The following is a 22,844-nucleotide window of genomic DNA, read 5'->3' on the forward strand; positions in this document are numbered from 1 at the left end:
GCACGGCCCTAATGTGTCCAATCATGTGGGTGAAATCTGTCTCACTATACCACACCATGACAGACAGACAGACAGACAGACAGATAGATAGATAGACAGACAGACAGATAGATAGATAGATAGATACTGTAGATGGGTAGATAATCTGTGGCATGTGTAAGCAATATGGAAATACATGATTTATACAACATAACGTGACATATGACCAACTCCAACTGGACCCCACCGTGTGCATCTTCTATGATATTAGTAATTCTGCAATAGTATACCATCAGTATGTATGAATTTTAGAATATATTTCCTGACCTGTTGAGATGAAGGTTCCAGAAACCTGGATAATATAGACAGGATACTGACTAACAGTACAGCTTCTTTGCTATTAAACTCATCCTCTCCACTGCTCAACTGATTCATAAGAGGTCTCTGTGTGAATAAAATACATGCAAAGAGGGAATGTTAGCCACTTATTTATTCATTGTAGATGAATGTGCAGTGTTGTGAAAGAGAATTACATTATCATGAGTGTCCAGAAGCCAGACTCCCTCTCCTATTGTATTCACTGGGGGGAATTCAAATGTTTGAAAAGTCAGTTGGGTGTCTGTTTTTTCCTATCTAATAGACAGGAAAAAACAGACTCCCAACTGACTTTTCTAACATTTGAATTTCCCCCAGTATGTCTGGTAATGATGAACACCCCAAAACATGCAGATAAGCTGATAAATCATATTTAAGGTGCCACAAAGGGGGAAATATAATAGCCTAATCTAACAGCCTCTAATATGCAGGCATTGGCGAGATTCCGGCGAGACTGTCCAGTATTTTAAAGCAGCAATCATTTAAAAGGCAAAACCAACCTGGCTATTACAAAATGTCAGACTGCCATACACTGCAAAGATACTGAACCTCCCTCTCTGTTTTATTAGTAGCAGAACTGATAAAATGGAATCTCTTTAGCATCTTTCATACCTAATCCAACACATTCTCAGATTCTTGGAGCCCCCACACTACTTACTACAAGGCCGTTCCTCCATTTCAGGATTAAATTAACCCTTATCATTATTAGCCACATATGGATAGTGACTCCAATCATACCCACCCCATTCTCTATCCTTCCTTACTAGTTATTCTTCCTTTTTCTCCCCTACTCTCCTTTCCACTCATACAGCAATTAAAATTGGTGTTCAGTTTATTTGTTCTAAACCTAAGTTTGGCAATTCTACCATAACAGTGCATTATAATATAATTATGCCTTGCTGTACACACCTATAATATGCTCCCTATTCCCCCACCCCTTTCCCGTATATTTATTTCTGTATTCCCTAGGGCTTTCAATTTATAGCGTTGTTTGACAAATCTACAAAAAAGTGATACTAAAGAAAAGCCCTAACTAGAAATATATTCCAGGCAGTGGAGGGAGGAGAGGGAAGCATGGGCACAAATCTCACACACCAGGAATCAGCCATGACCAACACAGTAATTAATATGAAAGAATGTATACATAAATCTTTTAATAAGAGATGCAGCAGAGATTTATGGAGAGTTACTAAGACTTTAATGTTCTGAATACAATGAAGGAATGTTGAGCATTTTGGGGTACAAGGTCCAATCCATAGTTACCATCCCATTTGCATATATACCTGGATTCAGTCTTCTGCAGTGCAGTGGTGTGTTGCATTTTTACCTCCATATGGTATGGATACTCCCCCTTATATGTTTTTATAATAAAAGCTTGTGTTTGCAAATTATTATTGCATTATAGCTTTTATTTTTATTCTGCTTTATAATTACGCTATCACATGTTCAATTCTGGAGTGGATCACAGATGATGTAAAGAAACCTTTATGAGCTTTTCACCACTTTGTTTTGTGTAAGCATACATGTAAGAGTTTGTGTTCCATATCCATCACATTTGGGTGATATAATGGAAGTGGGACTGTCTGGACTTTAGAAAGGGACTTGGAGACTATTCTCTTATTTTTTATTTTTACACTCAAGGGGTGTTAACCCTCTCAACATACACTATTGTGTTTGTTATCTGTATTTGTATCAAACGTGACCAAGTGAGAATCTGGAACACTGCAGTTAAGACTATTACCATATGGAACAATTCTTAGCTCAAGTGAAGTCATAGGGTAAATTTACTAACATTCATGTTGCAGCCGATTTCAGCAGAGATCAATCTCGGGTAACATCGGCTGTTTGAGATTGCAACTTTTTGAGAGAAAAAAAAACACAGTAATTTACTAAACTACTGTGTTTTTTTAAATTTGAGTTGCAAAAGAATTGCATGGGGTCCTCCCTCCTGAACATAACCAGCCCCAGACTCTTTGAGCCGGTCCTGGTTGTTAAAATAACAGGGAAAAAATTGTAGGGGTTCCCAGTATTTTAAAAACCAGCACCGGACTCTTGGACCGGTCCTGGTTCCAAAAATACGGGGGGTGAAAGGACATAGGGGTTTTTGTTTTTTTTGAACCGCTGGATGCCTACATGGAACGAGGAGGACCGATCTTAACAGGAAATAAGGGAATATATATATATATATATATATATATATATATACATACATATATATATATATATATATATATATATACATACACCGTATATACTCGAGTATAAGCCGACTTTTTCAGCACTTTTTTTTGTGCTGAAAAAGCCCCCTCGGCTTATACTCGAGTCAGTGGAAGGAGGGACACGGAGGGCACAGCGCGCGCCTCTCCTGTGTCCCTCCTGCGTCTCCGGCGGGTCTATTAAATGAAGTACCCATACGTGAGCTCTGATTGGCTCACGAACCAGCACTTTATTTAACAGACCAGCCGCGGCCGCCGGAGAGACGCAGGAGGGACACAAGAGAGACGCGCGCTGTGCCCTCCGTGTCCCCCCTTCACAAGACAGAGCGGAAGCTAAGTTATACCTGGCACTGGGGGAGCATATTAGGCACTTGGGGGGGGGGGGGGGGGGGCATATGTGGCACTGAGGGGGCATATCTGGCAGTATGAGGGCATATATGGCACTGTGAGGGCATATCTGGCACTGTGGGGGCATATCTGGCAGTGTGAAGGGCATATCTGGCACTGTGGAGGCATATCTGGCAGTGTGGGGGCATATCTGGCACTGTGAGGGCATATCTGGCAGTATGAGGGCATATCTGGCAGTATGAGGGCATATCTGGCACTGTGGGGGCATATCTGGCAGTATGAGGGCTGTGTACGGCTAGAGCTGCATTTCCCACCCTAGGCTTATACTCGAGTCAATAAGTTTTCCCAGGTTTTGTGGTAAAATTAGGTGCCTCGGCTTATATTCGGGTCGACTTATATTCGAGTATATACGGTATGTATATATATATATATATATATATATATATATATATATCCAGAATTTGCCCCGGCACTCCTCCTGGTAACTGGCTGAGGTGCACTTCCTTGTGGACATGCTAGTCCACCCACATGTAGTAAAAAGAAACAGGTGGCACTCACAGACTTGCAAACAATGTTGAACAAACTCCACGCCGTGAAGTGTTTATTGGAAACAACAGGTGACGTTTCGGGGACACATCCCCTTCCTCAGACTGGTCTGATGAAGGGGATGTCCCCCCGAAACGTCACCTGTTGTTTCCAATAAACACTTCACGGCGTGGAGTTTGTTCAACATTGTTTGCAAGTCTGTGAGTGCCACCTGTTTCTTTTTACTATATATATATATTTGTACTTTTCAATAAACACTTCACTGGGTGAAGTTTTTTCATCACTTTACAAGTCTGCGAGTGCCGCCTGTAATTACCTGCTATGTGTCGGTGGGTCATTGTGCCCACAAGGAAGTGCACCAAAGCAAGGTATCTCAGAGGAGTGCCGGGGCATACATTGGATATATATATATATATATATATATATATATATATATATATATAAACTTTTTTTACATGTACCCTAAGGATTCTACTGGACAAGTGGACATGAATGACGGCGTGGGAGATGTAGGTAGGTATGTGTAAGTGTATGTATGTATTTATGTATGTATTTATGTATGTATGTATGTATGTGAGTGTGCAAGTGTGATTTATTAAAGTTGAAAGTTGTACTGTCATGGTGTGTGTGTGTTTTGTCTTTATTTGAATATTTATTTTGTTGTGGAACTACAAGTACCAGCATGCCCTTTAATACCCCGCATGCTGGTTCTTGTAGTACTCCAAGTACCAGCATGCGGGGGAGGCTTGCTCAGGGGTAGCGGCCATAGCCCCGGGCTTAATTCCTGGCCCTTGGGTGCCTGGAGGTGGGGGACCCCTTTATTTATTTATTTATTTTTTTGGGGGGTCCCCACTCCCCCCAGGCAACCCCGGCCAGGGGTGACTAGTTGCGGATTTAATACAACGGCTGCAAGGACCAGTATAAATGTGTCCCCCGGCTGTGGTATTATATCCTTGACTAGTGGAGCCCAGTGCTGGTTTCAGAAATATGGGGACCTCTACGTCCTTTTCCCCTGTACTTTTGGAACCAGGACCGGTCCAAGAGCCCGATGCCGGTGTTTAAAATACAGGGAGACCCTACGCAATCTTTCCCCGGTATTATAAGCACCAGGACCGGCTCAAAGAGCCCGGGGCTGGTTATGCTTAGAGGAGGGGGTACCCCACACAATTTTCTTTTTTCTTTTTTATCTAGTACACACACTTTTATACAGAAAAGCATGCACGATCTCACTGATCTGTACATGATTCTCTAAACAAGCCAGCCCAAAGCAGGTCTATTTGAAAGTTCTGTACAAATTCCTTCCTTTTCTGGCAGTGTATGGCTATTGTTGGCAGTGGCTGAGAATATGAATCCTTAGTAAATTCCTGTGTTGTATGAGGTGTATGTGAAAAAACAACTGGGTTTAACCAATGGTCTATTGATTCGTATTTGTGTGGACGGCAGTGTATCTCAATACGAATTGCCGCAACACTGCTGAAATTTATGTTTAGTACATTTCAGAGTTGCATTTTCTTATGCACATGCAAACTTGAATCAAATCGGTAGCTTAGAGCAGAGTATAAACAGGAAAAGGAAGGTGGACTTGAAAGCAAAGTCCACTCTATTTCATTGTTTATTTAGCTATGTGGACAGAGAACAGAGGCAATTTCAAATACAGTGAATCTGTCCAATTCTTTATTTAACAAATAAATCTATAACAAATAAATATGTAATAAATGTACAAGAAGAACATGCAATCACAATGAAAACAGCTATAATTTAGATATATTGGAAAAGTACCTGAAACTGTGTGATCAGCCAGGAAGACCTTTCCATAACATTCATTTCACCAGCATCCCCTTCAACATCATCACTATCTAAAAATAAAATGTGTCAGATACACAGATGTTAGTAACTTTGTTTATTGTGAGTACCAATGAATACTATGCCTCCATACAAATGCAAAAAGCTAGGATTATGTACTTACGTTAAACCTATTTCTTGGAAATAGAGGGCAGACCAGACATTAGGCACAGTTTGAGAAAGCCTCTCCCCCTCTCCTCCCATCGAGGAACCTCAGTTATTAACTAACTAAGCCCCAGAGAAGGATGGACTCAGATATATAAGCATCAAAATCCTGTTTTCTCTTTCATCCAATCAGAGGATACTGCAACCATGGAACTATTACAAAATTGCATCTAAGGGCCGGATTGAAATGCACCCCCACACCATCTCTTGTCTGCGATCGCGCCTGCAGGCAGCTATACAAATCTTGCTGGCAATGGGCGCGAGAAGTTAATTTCAGATCGCTACCCCCGGGAGTATCAAGCTGAAATGCGCGTAAAGAGACTCGTTTGGGCGCCCATTACTTTAGTCGGGTTTAGGTGCCTTGCGTGCCTAAACCCGAGTGTAATGGGCACGATCAGTGCGATAGGTGGGGGGCATTTAAAAATCGCCGCACAATCTCCCGTCACTTTAGATGGGAGATCTGGGGTGCGATAACAATTCCCCCCCCAAGAATGGTAGGCAAAACAGTCTGTGCAAAAAGCCTCTTTGGACGCAAAAATATTAATATGGTAAAAAAGCCTTAATATTCTCAGCAACTGTTTTTCAGAACTAATATATATGCCTGGTGAATAACTAAAAGGGTTGTATCAGACAATGGTTTGTTTAGTCACCAGACTGGAGGAGGGATGAAAATCCAGCTTTGATTAGCAGGTAGTGAAACAGGGAACCACTGTTACTACCTTGGCTCTTGGGAAGGTACCTGTCACTTGTAGCTCTGCATTAAGGCCAAAGCATAAAATTGCTATTGGAGATTGACTGCAAGTATGAGCATATGTTGATGTTCTTTGATTGGGACAAGAAAGTGTTTTATCTGTTTGGAAGCCCGAAACTTATACTAAACCATATCACTTTATTTTTGATTTTAAAAGGCTCCATCTTGACCAAAAACTATTTGTAATAAAATCCTAGCACCCTCTTATTTCAAGGCTGAAACTACCATTCTTGAAGAAATAATAAGAATTTACTCACCGGTAATTCTATTTCTCGTAGTCCGTAGTGGATGCTGGGGACTCCGTAAGGACCATGGGGAATAGCGGGCTCCGCAGGAGACTGGGCACTCTAAAGAAAGATTTAGTACTATCTGGTGTGCACTGGCTCCTCCCTCTATGCCCCTCCTCCAGACCTCAGTTAAGGAAACTGTGCCCGGAAGAGCTGACATTACAAGGAAAGGATTTTGGAATCCCGGTAAGACTCATACCAGCCACACCAATCACACCGTATAACTTGTGATAAACTTACCCAGTTAACAGTATGAACAACCAACAGAGCATCAACCAATGAATGCCAACTTAACATAACCCTTTATTAAGCAATAACTATATACACGTATTGCAGAAAGTCCGCACTTGGGACGGGCGCCCAGCATCCACTACGGACTACGAGAAATAGAATTACCGGTGAGTAAAATCTTATTTTCTCTAAGGTCCTAGTGGATGCTGGGGACTCCGTAAGGACCATGGGGATTATACCAAAGCTCCCAAACGGGCGGGAGAGTGCGGATGACTCTGCAGCACCGAATGGGCAAACACCAAGTCCTCCTCAGCCAGGGTATCAAACTTGTAGAACTTTACAAATGTGTTTGAACCCGACCAAGTAGCAGCTCTGCAAAGCTGTAATGCCGAGACCCCTCGGGCAGCCACCCAAGAAGAGCCCACCTTCCTTGTGGAATGGGCTTTTACTGATTTTGGATGCGGCAATCCAGCCGCAGAATGAGCCTGCTGAATCGTGTTACAGATCCAGCGAGCAATGGTTTGCTTTGAAGCAGGAGCACCCAGCTTGTTGGATGCATACAGGATAAACAGCGAGTCAGTCTTCCTGACTCCAGCCGTCCTGGCAACATAGATCTTCAAAGCCCTGACTACATCAAGAAACTTGGAATCCTCCAAGTCACGAGTAGCCGCAGGCACCACAATGGGTTGGTTCAGATGAAAAGATGACACCACCTTTGGCAGAAACTGCGGACGAGTTCGCAATTCTGCCCTGTCCATATGGAAAACCAGATAGGGGCTTTTACATGACAAAGCCGCCAATTCTGACACACGCCTAGCTGAGGCTAGGGCCAACAGCATGACCACTTTCCACGTGAGATACTTTAGCTCCACCGTCTTAAGTGGCTCAAACCAGTGGGATTTCAGGAAAGCCAAGACCACGTTAAAATCCCAAGGTGCCACTGGTGGCACAAAAGGAGGCTGAATATGCAGCACTCCCTTAACAAACGTCTGAACCTCAGGCAGTGAAGCCAGTTCTTTTTGAAAGAAAATGGATAGGGCCGAAATCTGGACCTTTATGGACCCTAATTTTAGGCCCATAGTCACACCTGACTGTAGGAAGTGCAGGAATCGACCCAGCTGGAATTCCACTGTAGGGGCCTTCCTGGCCTCACACCAAGCAACATATTTTCGCCATATACGGTGATAATGTTTTGCTGTCACGTCCTTCCTAGCCTTTATCAGCGTAGGAATAACTGCTTCCGGAATGCCCTTTTCTGCTAGGATCCGGTGTTCAACCGCCATGCCGTCAAATGCAGCCGCGGTAAGTCTTGGAACAGACAGGGCCCTTGTTGTAACAGGTCCTGTCTGAGAGGCAGAGGCCATGGGTCCTCTGTGAGCATTTCTTGCAATTCCGGGTACCAAGTCCTTCTTGGCCAATCCGGAACAATGAGTATTGTTCTCACTCCTCTTTTTCTTACAATTCTCAGCACCTTTAGTATGAGAGGAAGAGGAGGAAACACGTAGACCGACTGGAACACCCACGGTGTTACTAGTGCGTCCACAGCTATCGCCTGAGGGTCCCTTGACCTGGCGCAATATCTTTTTAGCTTTTTGTTGAGACGAGACGCCATCATGTCCAGCTATGGCAGTTCCCATCGATTTGCAATCTGCGTGAAGACTTCTTGATGAAGTCCCCACTCTCCCGGGTGGAGGTCGTGTCTGCTGAGGAAGTCTGCTTCCCAGTTGTCCACTCCCGGAATGAATACTGCTGACAGTGCTAGTACGTGATTCTCCGCCCACCGAAGAATCCTGGTGGCTTCTGCCATTGCCACCCTGCTTCTTGTGCCGCCATGGCGGTTTACATGGGCCACTGCCGTGATGTTGTCTGACTGAATCAGCACTGGTTGGTTTCGAAGCAGAGGCTCCGCTTGTTGTAGCCACCACAGAAGAGACACCCTGGCCCTGGAGGACAGGGTGATCATCCGATGCATCTGAAGATGCGATCCGGACCACTTGTCCAGCAGATCCCACTGAAAGATCCTCGCATGGAACCTGCCGAAGGGAATGGCTTCGTATGACGCCACCATCTTTTCCAGGACTCGCGTGCAGCGATGCACCGACACCTGTTTTGGCTTTAGGAGGTCTCTGACCAGAGTCACGAGCTCCTGAGCCTTCTCCTCCGGGAGGAACACCTTCTTCTGGTCTGTGTCCAGAATCATGCCCAGGAAGGGCAGACGCGTCGCAGGAATCAGCTGCGACTTTGGAATGTTCAGAATCCAGCCGTGCTGACGCAACACTTCCTGAGAGTGTGCTACACTGATCAGCAACTGCTCCCTGGACCTCGCCTTTGAGGAGATCGTCCAAGTATGGGATAATTGTAACCCCTTGCTTCCGAAGGAGCACCATCATTTCCGCCATCACTTTGGTAAAAACTCTCGGTGCCGTGGACAGGCCAAACAGCAACGTCTGGAATTGGTAATGACAGTCCCGTACCACAAACCTGAGGTACTCCTGATGAGGCGGATAAATGGGGACATGCAAGTAAGCATCCTTGATGTCCAGAGACACCATAAAATCCCCTTCCTCCAGGCTTGCAATGACCGCTCTGAGCGATTCCATTTTGAACTTGAATTTCTTCAGAAAAATGTTCAGGGGTTTTAAATTTAAAATGGGTCTGACCGAACCGTCCGGTTTCGGTACCACAAACATAGTGGAATAGTAGCCCCTTCCCCGTTGAAGGGGGGGGACCTCTACCACCACCTGCTGGAGAAAAAGTTTGTGAATTGCCTCCAACACTATCTCCCTTTCCATGGGGGAAGTTGGTAATGCCGATTTTAGGTAGCGGTGAGGGGGCATCACCTCGAATTCCAGCTTGTATCCCTGAGACACAATTTGTATAGCCCAAGGATCCACCTGTGAGCGAACCCACTGGTGGCTGAAAAGTCGGAGACGCGCCCCCCACGGCTCCGCCTGTGGAGCCCCAGCGTCATGCGGTGGATTTAGTGGAAGCCGGGGAAGACTTTTGTTCCTGGGAACTAACTGCATGGTGCAGCTTTTTTCCTCTGCCTCTGGCAAGAAAGGACGCACCTCTGAACTTCTTGCTCCTCTGAGAACGAAAGGACTGCATTTGGTAATACGGTGCTTTCTTAGGTTGTGGAGGGACATAAGGCAAGACATTTGACTTCCCAGCCGTAGCTGTGGAAACTAGGTCCGAGAGACCGTCCCCAAACAATTCCTCACCCTTATAAGGTAAAACATCCATGTGTTTTTTAGAGTCGGTATCCCCTGTCCATTACCGAGTCCATAAGACCCTTCTGGCAGAAATGGACATTGCGTTAACTCTAGAGCCCAGCAGGCAAATGTCCCTCTGGGCATCCCGCATATATAGGACCGCGTCCTTGATATGTGCCAGGGTCAGTAGAACAGTGTCCCTGTCCAGGGTATCTAACTCCTCAGACAGAGAATCCGTCCATGCAGCTACCGCACTACACATCCAGGCCGAAGCAATTGCTGGCCTCAGCAGTGTGCCAGAATGTGTATAAACAGACTTCAGGATAGCTTCCTGCTTTCTATCCGCAGGATCCTTTAGGGCGGCCGTATCCGGAGACGGCAGGGCCACCTTCTTGGACAAGCGTGTCAACGCCTTGTCCACCCTAGGGGAGGATTCCCAGCGTAACCTGTCCGTTGGCGGGAAAGGATACGCCATAAGTAATCTCTTGGAAACTATCACCTTCCTGTCAGGGGAATCCCACGCTTTTTCACATAATTCATTTAATTCATGTGAAGGGGGAAAAGTCACTTCATGCTTTTTCTCCCCATACATATAAATCCTCTTGTCAGGGACAGGATTTTCCTCAGAAATGTGTAATACATCCTTCATTGCTACAATCATGTAGCGGATGGCTTTAGTCATTTTAGGCTGCAACTTTGCCTCATCATCATCGACACTGGAGTCAGATTCCGTGTCGACATCTGTGTCAACTATCTGGGATAGTGTGCGCTTTTGAGACCCTGACGGCCTCTGCGCTGTAGGATCAGGCATGGGTTGAGACCCTGACTGTCCCCCGGTTACAGTTTTATTCAATCTGTTATGCAAGGAGTTTACATTATCATTTAACACCTTCCACATATCCATCCAATCAGGTGTCGGCACCGTCGTCGGCGCCACCACACTCAGCTGCACTTGTTCTGCCTCCACGTATCCTTCCTCATCAAACATGTCGACACAGGCGTACCGACACACAGCACACACACAGGGAATGCTCTGACTGAGGACAGGACCCCACAAAGGCTTTTGGGGAGACAGAGAGAGAGTATGCCAGCACACACCCCAGCGCTATATAACCCAGGGATTACACTGTACCTTAGTGTTTACCCTGTAGCAAGGCCCGGCGACAGGGAGGGTCAAAGGGGACATCCAACCCGGGCCCCGACGTTGTGAGGGGCCCCAAGGTCCACCTGCAGCAGTGCAGCATGGATTCACGTTTGTAATTGTAGGTATAAGTTTTGATATCGCGGCATCTCGCCGGCCGCCCGCTGTGTGTAGCTCCCATCTCCCCAGGTCAGCTGTCCGGAACTCCTGAAGTCCCCGTGTGCAGCGACGTTGCGCCGGGCTATGCGCGACACCGCTGCGTCCTCCACTTCTCTCCTCCCCGACCGCCCTGTGTCTCTGCTGTGAGGAGCAGCCGAGCAGGAGCGGGACTTCAATCGGCTATAGAGACCGCACGGCCGGCGCAGCTTACAGACAGACTTGAGGAATACAACAGCCTCAGGCTGTCTGGAGACTCGGAGCCTTGTCTGGATAGCGGCAGGCAGCTGTGTATATTGGTAAGTGTGCGCTCTTGGCTCTCCAGGAGTTTGGGGATTTGGAACTAGGCTTCTGAAAGTAGCTGATAAATGTTTTCTTGATGCACTGGATAAAACAATATTAATAGAATTATATGTTAAATATGCTTATCCAGGGTGTTTATGTTATGTGAGATTTATTTTATTGATTAATGCCATTGTTGTTATACAATGTATAATTATTTTAATATTGTTCTATCCAGTCAAGAAATCATTTATCAGCGCCACCATCTCTTTCTTTTTAAATATTGTTTATTGTGGGTCTGACTACCCCCTTTTTATGGTGGCAGCTTGCAGCAAAGCACACCATTTCAAGCACCTGGGTTGTATTTATTTACCATTTTAGCTTCTTAAAGGACTGTTTCACACGGAATGTAGTTGGGATCCCGGCAGTCAGAATGGTGACGCCGGCATCCCGAACGTAAGTATGCCAAGGAGGGTTAGGGTTAGGCTGCGGGGGAAGGGTTAGGTTTGCAGGCAGGGATGTGTGGGTCTGAGGTCAAGGGGGAACGGGGAGTAGGTTGGGGAGGGGAGGTGGAGGGGAGGGGGAGGGGGGGGGGGGGGCGGGGGCCCGCAGAGATATCAGTGTACCGGGCCCCAAGATTTCTGTTGCCGGCCCTGCCTGTAGCTGCTGTTAATATATATATACTGCGCCTAAATTTATGTGCCCCCCCTCTCTTTTTTACCCTTTAATGCACCTGTATACTGCAGGGGAGAGCCTGGGGAGCGTCCTTCCAGCGGGGATGTGAAGATAAAATGGCGCTGGTGTGCTGAGGAAGAAGGCCCCGCCCCCTCAGCGGCGGGCTTCTGTCCCGCTTTAATGTGTAAAAAATGGCGGGGGCTCGGGCATATATACAGTCCCAGACTGTATATATGCCTCTTTTTGCCAAAAAGGTACTTAATTGCTGCCCAGGGCGCCCCCCCCCTGCGCCCTGCACCCTACAGTGACCGGAGCGTGCGGTGTGCTGTGGGAGCAATGGCGCACAGCTGCAGTGCTGTGCGATACCTTAAGTGAAGACAGGAGTCTTCAGCCGCCGATTTCGATGTCTTCTTGCTTCTGCTGCTCCTGTTCTTCTGGCTCTGCGAGGGGGACGGCGGCGCGGCTCCGGGAACGGACAATCAAGGTTAGGTACCTGTGTTCGATCCCTCTGGAGCTAATGGTGTCCAGTAGCCTAAGAAGCGCTACCTAGCTGCCGTGAGTAGGTTTGCTTCTCTCCCCTCAGTCCCTCGTAGCAGAAAGTCTGTTGCCAGCAGAAGCTCTCAGAAAATAAAAAACCTAACAAAATACTTTCTTTTCTAGCAAGCTCAGGAGAGCCCACTAGGAGCACCCAGCTCGGCCGGGCACAGATTCTAACTGAGGTCTGGAGGAGGGGCATAGAGGGAGGAGCCAGTGCACACCAGATAGTACTAAATCTTTCTTTAGAGTGCCCAGTCTCCTGCGGAGCCCGCTATTCCCCATGGTCCTTACGGAGTCCCCAGCATCCACTAGGACGTTAGAGAAAAAGGAAAGAATTGCGCCCTTTAGTGCCAATCTTTTTGCCCTGCTCCACTGAAGAGATGTAAAAAAAAAAATCTTCTGGGAGGGTATGGCAGATGGTAGCATCGCTCCATTGCTCTTTTAACCAGTGGTGTTGGACCACTGGTCCCAGAAGAGAAGGAGGCAGCACCCACCAGAGTGTGCCAATAGCCAATCACACCAATTGCTTAGTAGAGGATTTGGAAGCTGATTGGTTGGCAGATCAGTAACGTTTTCCTGTTTACAGATGTGAAATAGGTATTCCCTATAAAAATAGGATTCCGATTTTGTAAAGGATAAAAAACTTGTAGTCTGCATGGAATTTTACATTTACTATCAGGTCGGATGCGAGCTTCGCCAAGTACCTCCCCCAACTGGAAGGATAAGGAGGAAACATACAGTAGCAGAGGTTCTTCTTGTATGTTGTGTGTGTCAGGACTGAAATGGGATGGAATTAAGGGGATTCTGAGTAAAAGCAGACTGTAAACTGTTAAGTAATGAGGAAGACATGAGTTAAACCATGCAGAGTTTTCCAGATGCTACATCTAAGCTGGCTCCACCTATACCTGTGGAATGGGATCCCACATTCACAGAGGGAAAGATCTAATCTTGAAGTTACCAGAGCGGTGAGGGGGGCACTGAAGGAGGGGCTACATTTGCCTTACAAGTGGTCGATTCAATTAGTTGCTTTAAGCAGTTATTTTATGTAGGATTTTTCTCCTACTGAGGAGTTGTGAACAGAAACCTGTATTAACTCCAATTAAGACCCAATTTAATAAAAATAATAATAATAATAATAATAATAAGATTTTACTTACCGATAAATCTATTTCTCATAGTCCGTAGTGGATGCTGGGGACTCCGTCAGGACCATGGGGAATAGCGGCTCCGCAGGAGACAGGGCACAAAAGCAAGCTTTTAGGATCACATGGTGTGTACTGGCTCCTCCCCCTATGACCCTCCTCCAAGCCTCAGTTAGGTACTGTGCCCGGACGAGCGTACACAATAAGGAAGGATCTTGAATCCCGGGTAAGACTCATACCAGCCACACCAATCACACCGTACAACTTGTGATTTGAACCCAGTTAACAGTATGATAACAATGGAGTAGCCTCTAAAAAAGATGGCTCACAACAATAATAACCCGATTTTTTTTGTAACAATAACTATGTACAAGTAATGCAGACAATCCGCACTTGGGATGGGCGCCCAGCATCCACTACGGACTATGAGAAATAGATTTATCGGTAAGTAAAATCTTATTTTCTCTAACGTCCTAGTGGATGCTGGGGACTCCGTCAGGACCATGGGGATTATACCAAAGCTCCCAAACGGGCGGGAGAGTGCGGATGACTCTGCAGCACCGAATGAGAGAACTCCAGGTCCTCCTCAGCCAGGGTATCAAATTTGTAGAATTTAGCAAACGTGTTTGCCCCTGACCAAGTAGCTGCTCGGCAAAGTTGTAAAGCCGAGACCCCTCGGGCAGCCGCCCAAGATGAGCCCACCTTCCTTGTGGAAAGGGCATTTACAGATTTTGGCTGTGGCAGGCCTGCCACAGAATGTGCAAGCTGAATTGTACTACAAATCCAACGAGCAATAGTCTGCTTAGAAGCAGGAGCACCCAGCTTTTTGGGTGCCTACAATATAAACAGCAAGTCAGACTTTCTGACTCCAGCCTTCCTGGAATTATATATATATATATATATATTTTCAGGGCCCTGACAACGTCTAGCAACTTGGAGTCCTCCAAGTCCCTAGTAGCCGCAGGCACCACAATAGGTTGTTTCAAGTGAAACGCTGACACCACCTTAGGAAGAAACTGGGGACGAGTCCGCAGTTCTGCCCTGTCCGAATGGAAAATCAAATATGGGCTTTTGTAAGACAAAGCCGCCAATTTTGACAATCGCCTGGCCGAGGCCAGGGCCAACAGCATGGTCACTTTCCATGTGAGATATTTCAAATCCACAGATTTGAGTGGTTCAAACCAATATGATTTGAGGAATCCCAACACTACGTTGAGATCCCACGGTGCCACTGGAGGCACACAAGGGCTGTATATGCAATACTCCCTTGACAAACGTCTGGACTTCAGGAACTGAAGCCAATTCTTTCTGGAAGAAAATCTATAGGGCCGAAACTTGAACCTTAATGGACCCCAATTTGAGGCTCATAGACACTCCTGTTTGCAGGAAGTGCAGAAATCGACCTAGTTGAAATTTTTTCGTGGGGCCCTCCTGGCCTCACCCACGCAACATATTTTTACCACATGTGGTGATAACGTTGTGCGGTCACCTCCTTCCTGGCTTTGACCAGGGTAGGTATGACCTCTTCCGGAATGCCTTTTCCCTTAGGATCCGGCGTTCAAACCGCCATGCCGTCAAACGCAGTCGCGGTAAGTCTTGGAACAGACAAGGTCCCTGCTGGAGCAGGTCCTTTCTTAAAGGCCGATGCCACGGTTCCTCTTGGAACAGACATGGTACTTGCTGAAAGCAAATCCCTTCTTAGCTCCCGAGGCCATTAGTCCTCTGTGAGCATCTCTTGAAGTTCCGGTTACCAAGTCCCTCTTGGCCAATCCGGAGCCACGAGTATAGTTCTTACTCCTCTATGTCTTATAATTCTCAATACCTTGGTTATGAGAAGCAGAGAAGGGAACACATACACCGACTGTTACACCCACGGTGTTACCAGGACGTCCACAGCTATCGCCTGAAGGTCTCGTGACCTGGCGCAATACCTGTCCCATTTTTTTTTTTTTTTTGTTCGGGCGGGACGCCATCATGTCCACCTTTGGTCTTTCCCAACGGTTCACAATCATGCGGAAAACTTCCCGATGAAGTTCCCACTCTCCCGGGTGGAGGTCGTGCCTGCTGAGGAAGTCTGCTTCCCAGTCGTCCACTCCCGGAATGAACACTGCTGACAGTGCTATCACATGATTTTCCGCCTAGCGAAAAATCCTTGCAGTTTTGCCACTGCCCTCCTGCTTCTTGTGCCGCCCTTTCTGTTTACGTGGGCGACTGCCGTGATGTTATCCCACTGGATCAATACCGGCTGACCTTGAAGCAGAGGTCTTGCTAAGCTTAGAGCATTATAAATTTGCTCTTAGCTCCAGTATATTTATGTGGAGAGAATTCTCCAGACTTGATCACACTCCTTGTGTGACTGCTCCCCAGCCTCTCAGGCTGGCCTCCGTGGTCACGAGCATCCAATCCTGAATGCCGAATCTGCGGCCCTCTAGAAGATGAGCACTCTGTAATCACCACAGGAGAGACACCCTTGTCCTTGGATATAGGGTTATCCGCTGATGCATCTGAAGATGCGATCCGGACCATTTGTCCAGCAGATCCCACTGAAGAGTTCTTGCTTGAAATCTGCCGAATGGAAGCGCTTCGTAATAAGCCACCATCTTTACCAGGACTCTTGTGCAATGATGCACTGACACTTTTCCTGGTTTTAGGAGGATCCCGATTAGCTCGGATAACTCCCTGGCTTTCTCCTCTGGGAGAAACACCTTTTCCTGGACTGTGTCCAGAATCATCCCTAGGACCAGCAGACGTGTCGTCGGAACAACTGCGGTTTTGGAATATTTAGAATCCACCCGTGCTGTCGTAGAACTACTTGAGATAGTGCTACTCCGACCTCCAACTGTTCTCTGGACCTTGTTCTTATCAGGAGGTCGTCCATTTTCTTTGAAGACGAATCCTCCTTTAGGTCATTACCTTGGTAAGGACCCGGGGTGCCTTGGACAATCCAACGGCATCGTCTTGAAACTGATAGTGACAGTTCTGTACCACGAACCTGAGGTACCCTTGGTGAGAAAAGGCAAATTTTGGGACATGGAGGTAAGCATCCCTGATGTCCCGGGACACCATATAGTCCCCTTGTTCTTTGCTATCACTGCTCTGAGTGACTCCATCTGGATTTGAACCCTTGTAAGTGTTCAAATTTTTCAGATTTAGAATAGGTCTCACCTAGCCTTCAGTACCACCATATAGTGTGGAGTAATACCCCTTTCCTTGTTGTCGGAGGGGTAATTTTATTATCACCTGCTGGGAATACAGCTTGTGAATTGTTTTCAATACTGCCTCCCTGTCGGAGGGAGACATTGGTACAGCAGACTACAGGAACCTGCGAGGGGGGAAACCTCTCGACATTCCAATCTGTACCCCTGGGATACTACTTGTAGGATCCAGGGGTCCTGTACGGTCCCAGCGTCATGCTGAGAACTTGGTAGAAGCGGTGGAGGGCTTCTGTTCCTGGGAATGGGCTGCCTGCTGCAGTCTTCTTCCCATTCCTCTATCCCTGGGCAGATATGACTCTTATAGGGACGAAAGGACTGAGGCTGAAAAGACGGTGTCTTTTTCTGCAGAGATGTGACTTAGGGTAAAAAACGGTGGATTTTCCAGCAGTTGCCCTGGCCACCAGGTCCCATGGACCGACCCCAAATAACTCCTCCCCTTTATACGGCAATACATCTTTGTGCCGTTTGGAATCTGCATCACCTGACCACTGTCGTGTCCATAAACATCTTCTTGCAGATATGGACATCGCATTTACTCTTGATGCCAGAGTGCAAATATCCCTCTGCGCATCTCGCGTATATAGAAATGCATCCTTTAAATGCTCTATAGTCAATAAAATACTGTCCCTGTCAAAGGTATCAATATTTTTAGTCAGGGAATCCGACCAAGCCACCTCAGCTCTGCACATCCAGGCTGAGGCGATCGCTGGTCGCAGTATAACACCAGCATGTGTGTGTATACTTTTTAGGATATTTTTCAGCCTCCTATCAGCTGGCTCCTTAAGTACGGCCCTATCCGTAGATGGTACCGCCACTTGTTATGATAAGCGTGTGAGCGCCTTATCCACCCTGAGGGGTGTTTCCCACCGCGCCTTAACTTCTGGCGGGAAAAGGTATACCGCCAATAATTTTCTATCGGGGGAAACCCACGCATCATCACACACTTCATTTAATTTATCTGATTCAGGAAAAACTACAGGTAGTTTTTTCACCTCACACATAATACCCTTTTTTGTGGTACTTGGAGTATCAGAAATACGTAACACCTCCTTCATTGCCCTTAACGTGTGGCCCTAAAAGAAAATACGTTTGTTTCTTCACCGTCGACACTGAAATCAGTGTCCGTGTCTGGGTCTGTGTCGACTGACTGAGGTAAATGGGCATTTTACAGCCCCTGACGGTGTTTGAGACGCCTGGACAGATACTAATTTGTTCGCCGGCCCTCTCATGTCGTCAACCGGCTTGCAGCGTGTTGACATTGTCACGTAATTTCCATAAATAAGCCATCCATTCCGGTGTCGACTCCCTAGAGAGTGACATCACCATTACAGGCAATTTGCTCCGCCTCCTCACCAATATTTTCCTCATACATGTCGACACACACGTACCGACATACAGCACACACATAGGGAATGCTCTGATAGAGGACAGGACCCACTAGCCCTTTGGGGAGACAGAGGGAGAGTTTGCCAGCACACACCAAAACGCTATAATTATCCAGGGACAACCTTTATATAAGTGTTCCTCCCTTATAGCATTTTAATATATATACATATCGCCAAATCAGTGCCCCCCCTCTCTGTTTTAACCCTGTTTCTGTAGTGCAGTGCAGGGGAGAGCATGGGAGCCTTCCCACCAGCCTTTCTGTGAGGGAAAATGGCGCTGTGTGCTGAGGAGAATAGGCCCCGCCCCCTTTTCGGCGGGCTTCTTCTCCGGAGTTTTAGATATCTGGCAGGGGTTAAATACATCCATATAGCCTCAAGGGCTATATGTGATGTATTTTTCGCCATACAGGTATTATACATTGCTGCCCAGGGCGCCCCCCCCAGCGCCCTGCACCCTCCGTGACCGCTGTGTGAAGTGTGCTGACAACAATGGCGCACAGCTGCAGTGCTGTGCGCTACCTGATGAAGACTGAGAGTCTTCTGCCGCCTGGTTCCGGACCTCTTCATCTTCAGCGTCTGCAAGGGGGGTCGGCGGCGCGGCTCCGGGACGAACCCCAGGGCGAGCCCTGTGTTCCGACTCCCTCTGGAGCTATGTCCAGTAGCCTAAGAATCCAATCCATCCTGCACGCAGGTGAGTTGAAAATCTCTCCCCTAAGTCCCTCGATGCAGTGAGCCTGTTGCCAGCAGGACTCACTGAAAATAAAGAACCTAAAAACTTTTTCTAAGTAACTCTTTAAGAGAGCCACCTAGATTGCACCCTTCTCGGCCGGGCACAAAAACCTAACTGAGGCTTGGAGGAGGGTCATAGGGGGAGGAGCCAGTACACACCATGTGATCCTAAAAGCTTGCTTTTGTGCCCTGTCTCCTGCGGAGCCGCTATTCCCCATGGTCCTGACGGAGTCCCCAGCATCCACTAGGACGTTAGAGAAAATAATATTATTTATATAGTGTTCTTTTCTCCAGTAGGACTCAAGGCGCTTTACTTAAAACGGTTTTCGAATGAATTAGCAAAAATTCACGGCCGCTCGTGTTTAATCCATAGTAACCCGAATTAACGAAAAACTGCAGCTAATTGAATTCCGAAAAGTTAGAGGTTATGCAAGGTAATGTCTGTAAACTATTCCAGCGGGCTAGGGTGGGGCCTATAATAGGATGTGAAACAACCTCTAACTTTTCCACTCTGACCGCCCGTTCAACAACCCTGATTTTTCCCTTTGTGCTGCCAGTTAAACCTTCTCAAGATGGATACCACAAGGGGTGCGGTGAGCTCGCCAGCTGGTGGACAGGAGAGGGGGGTGTTAGGATGTCTTCCTGCTCTGTTTTGCAAATCAAATGGGACCTTCCTGCAGCTGAGATTTGGAGATATTTACAACTGAAGAATTTTGTGCAAGGATGGGAGCTCTGCTCAGCCTGTACCAGACCTCTGACTCCCTTTGAGGATGATATGTGTCTGGCCCCTTTGCCTACTCCACCCCTCTAAGTTGATAGTGGGTGGGGAGGCTTCATCTAAAAAAACATAGTAACATAGTATCTTAGGTTGAAAAAAGACAATTGTCCATCGGGTTCAACCTATTTGTGGTCTCCTATGCACGATTATTTTGTATAAAATTTTGACTGAAGTTGCTGACTACCGTTCCGATTAACCCCTCTTTTTTATAATAACCATAGTGCGTGACTATGCCCCGTAACCCTGGATATACTTATCCATCTGATCCCTCTTTCTGGCTTCTTAACCTATACCCTAGTACTCTGTCAATTTATAAAAAGTCCTTGTTAAAGTTTCTCAATAGTGCTGTGAAATACGTGATCCCAGTTCGCTGGCATTGCACTTCCCATCCCCCCTTCACACTTAAGGAATTGGTCGCCAGAATAGACTTGTATATGTCTTTGGAGGAAATCCGTATAAGGCCGTTCAGAAATCAGGAGTTTTTCTCCACTTGGCACCCAAGGCTGGAATTCAGGTCCTCACAACCCTACCTAATGAATGCTGGCTGAGCCTAGACACCTCCCCCTGATAGGACTCTTATAGCTGCCTTTCCTGCTGAACCCCCTTCCAGTTATTCTAGTCAACTGCATTTTTGGGCTTCCAACGCCCACCTTCTTTCCTATTCTGCTGTCCCACCTATCCTTTTGTATGATGTTTTTACCTTTGTCGGATTTCTGTATGAGCCCAATCTTTGGTTTATATTGTGCATGTAATTTTGGAATTTTTGCAGTTATGTTTTGTATTTATTATTATGACTAGCCTATGTTGAGTGCTGCTTTTATTCCACATTATTATGTACTGTCTTTGGTTATCTATCTACACACACACACACACACACACACACACACACACACACACACACACACACACCAGCTCAAATGGCCAACAGCTCAAATTGAGCAATTTAGCCTGAGATAGAGAACATGCAAAATAAATTAGGGACTCGTTCTAATGTCATGCATAAAAGGGCACATAATCTTCTACCCTACTTTGATACATGCTCTTCTTCAGGATAAAGTGGTTCTTTGACATATACTATTTTATTCCCTCAGAATGTGACTTATTTTCCACCTGAAATAAGACATGGTTCTACTTTCTATTTGCCCTAAGGTGGTATTTAAGATTTGGACTTCTGCTGATCTATGAAAACCACCAGGGGAGTGATCACTTTCACCTGTCAGGTATCCCTGGTGAAAGTTCAAAGTGAGTGGTCCGTGAAAGAGTGAGGAAGGTGGAGCTTATTCTTTTAAATATTTATAGGGGTATTCAATTAAGTGCCGTTTTTTTTGACTGGTCGAAAAATAATCGTTATTGTAGACTTACCGTTGATAACTCTATTTCTCCTAAGTCCACAGGATCCATAGGATAATATTGGGATATAGGTAGCGACAGCAGATTGGCACCAAACGATCAAAGCTTTCGGCCTCCCAGAATGTTACGGGCCCGTCCCTATATCCCCGCCTCCTGGCTCAGGCAATTCAGTTGTTTTCCAAAGCTCAAGGCAGGAGCATCATAGAGAGCCCTAATCAGACGAGAAGAACACACATGCACACCCTTCCGTACAAGAAGGAAGAGGTTAGTAAGTGAAAGAATCCTCATATCAGGTGCGTCAGGGTGGGATTCCTGTGGATTTGGGAGAAATAGAGTTATCAATGCTAACTCTACCATAACGATTATTTCTCCTGCAGGGTCCACAGGTTATCCACAGGATAACATTGGGATGTCCCAAAGCAATTTAGTGGTGGGGACACTCCTGATTGGACAGGAGAATCCTTCGCCGGAATTCAGTGTCCTGAGAGGCAAAGGTATCAAAGGCATAATGTCTAATGAATGTGTTAATGGAAGACCATGTGGCTGCCTTACATATCTGTTCTGCTGAAGCACCATTTTGTGCTGCCCATGACGGACCTACTTTACGAGTAGAGTGAGCAGAGACATTAGCCGGAACAGGGAGATCAGCTTGAGAATATGCTTCTGAAACCGTCACCCGAAGCCACCTCCCCAGTGTCTGCTTATCAGCAGGTCATCCTCTCTTGTGAAATCTGTAGAGAACAAAGAGAGTGTCTGTTTTTCTGATGGCACTGGTACGATCCACGTAGATCCTTAAGGCACGGACTACGTCCAACGATGCATCTCCCGAAGAAAGATCCGGCTCTTGGAAGGCCGCGACTACAATTTCTTCGTTAAGATGGAATTTAGAATCCACCTTAGGAAGATAACCAGATTTGGTTCTGAGAACAGCTCTGTCTGGATTAAAAAAAATCAGAAAAGAAGGACGACATAACAATGCCTCTAAATCTGAAACTATTCTAGTTGAAGCAATAGCCAGTAGAAAGAGGACTTTAGCTGTCAACCATTTAAGATCCACTCGTTTTAGTGGTTCAAATGGGGCAACTTGAAGGGCCTTTAGGACTAAACTTAAGTCCCAAGGCACTGTAAGAGGAAAAAATAAGATTTTACTTACCGGTAAATCTATTTCTCGTAGTCCGTAGTGGATGCTGGGGACTCCGTAAGGACCATGGGAATAGACGGGCTCCGCAGGAGACAGGGCACTTTAAGAAAGAATTTGGATACTGGTGTGCTCAGGCTCCTCCCTCTATGTCCCTCCTCCAGACCTCAGTTAGAGAAACTGTGCCCGGAACAGCTGACAGTACAAGGAAAGGATTTTGGAATCCAGGGCAAGACTCATACCAGTCACACCAATCACACGTAACTTGTGATAAACTTACCCAGTTAACAGTATGAACAACAACGGAGCATCAGATCAACCCCGATGCAACCACAACATAACCCTTATTTAAGCAATAACTATA

General features: G+C 46.4%; 1 protein-coding gene across 3 annotated transcripts in view; it reads right to left on the minus strand.

Moving 5' to 3' along the window:
- The window catches only part of FANCI (FA complementation group I), a 297,155-nt gene that overhangs the window by 85,891 nt on the left and 188,420 nt on the right, over positions 1–22,844 (minus strand). For all 3 annotated transcript variants that reach the window (XM_063925787.1, XM_063925788.1, XM_063925786.1), the window contains exons 26-27: positions 5,244–5,320; positions 307–423 (exon numbers count right to left, since the gene is read on the minus strand). In XM_063925787.1, the coding sequence (XP_063781857.1) occupies positions 307–423; positions 5,244–5,320 (194 nt within the window). The remainder of the gene's footprint in view (positions 1–306; positions 424–5,243; positions 5,321–22,844) is intronic.

The sequence above is a fragment of the Pseudophryne corroboree genome, chromosome 6, assembly GCF_028390025.1.
Source record: "Pseudophryne corroboree isolate aPseCor3 chromosome 6, aPseCor3.hap2, whole genome shotgun sequence".
Lineage (NCBI taxonomy): Eukaryota > Metazoa > Chordata > Amphibia > Anura > Myobatrachidae > Pseudophryne > Pseudophryne corroboree.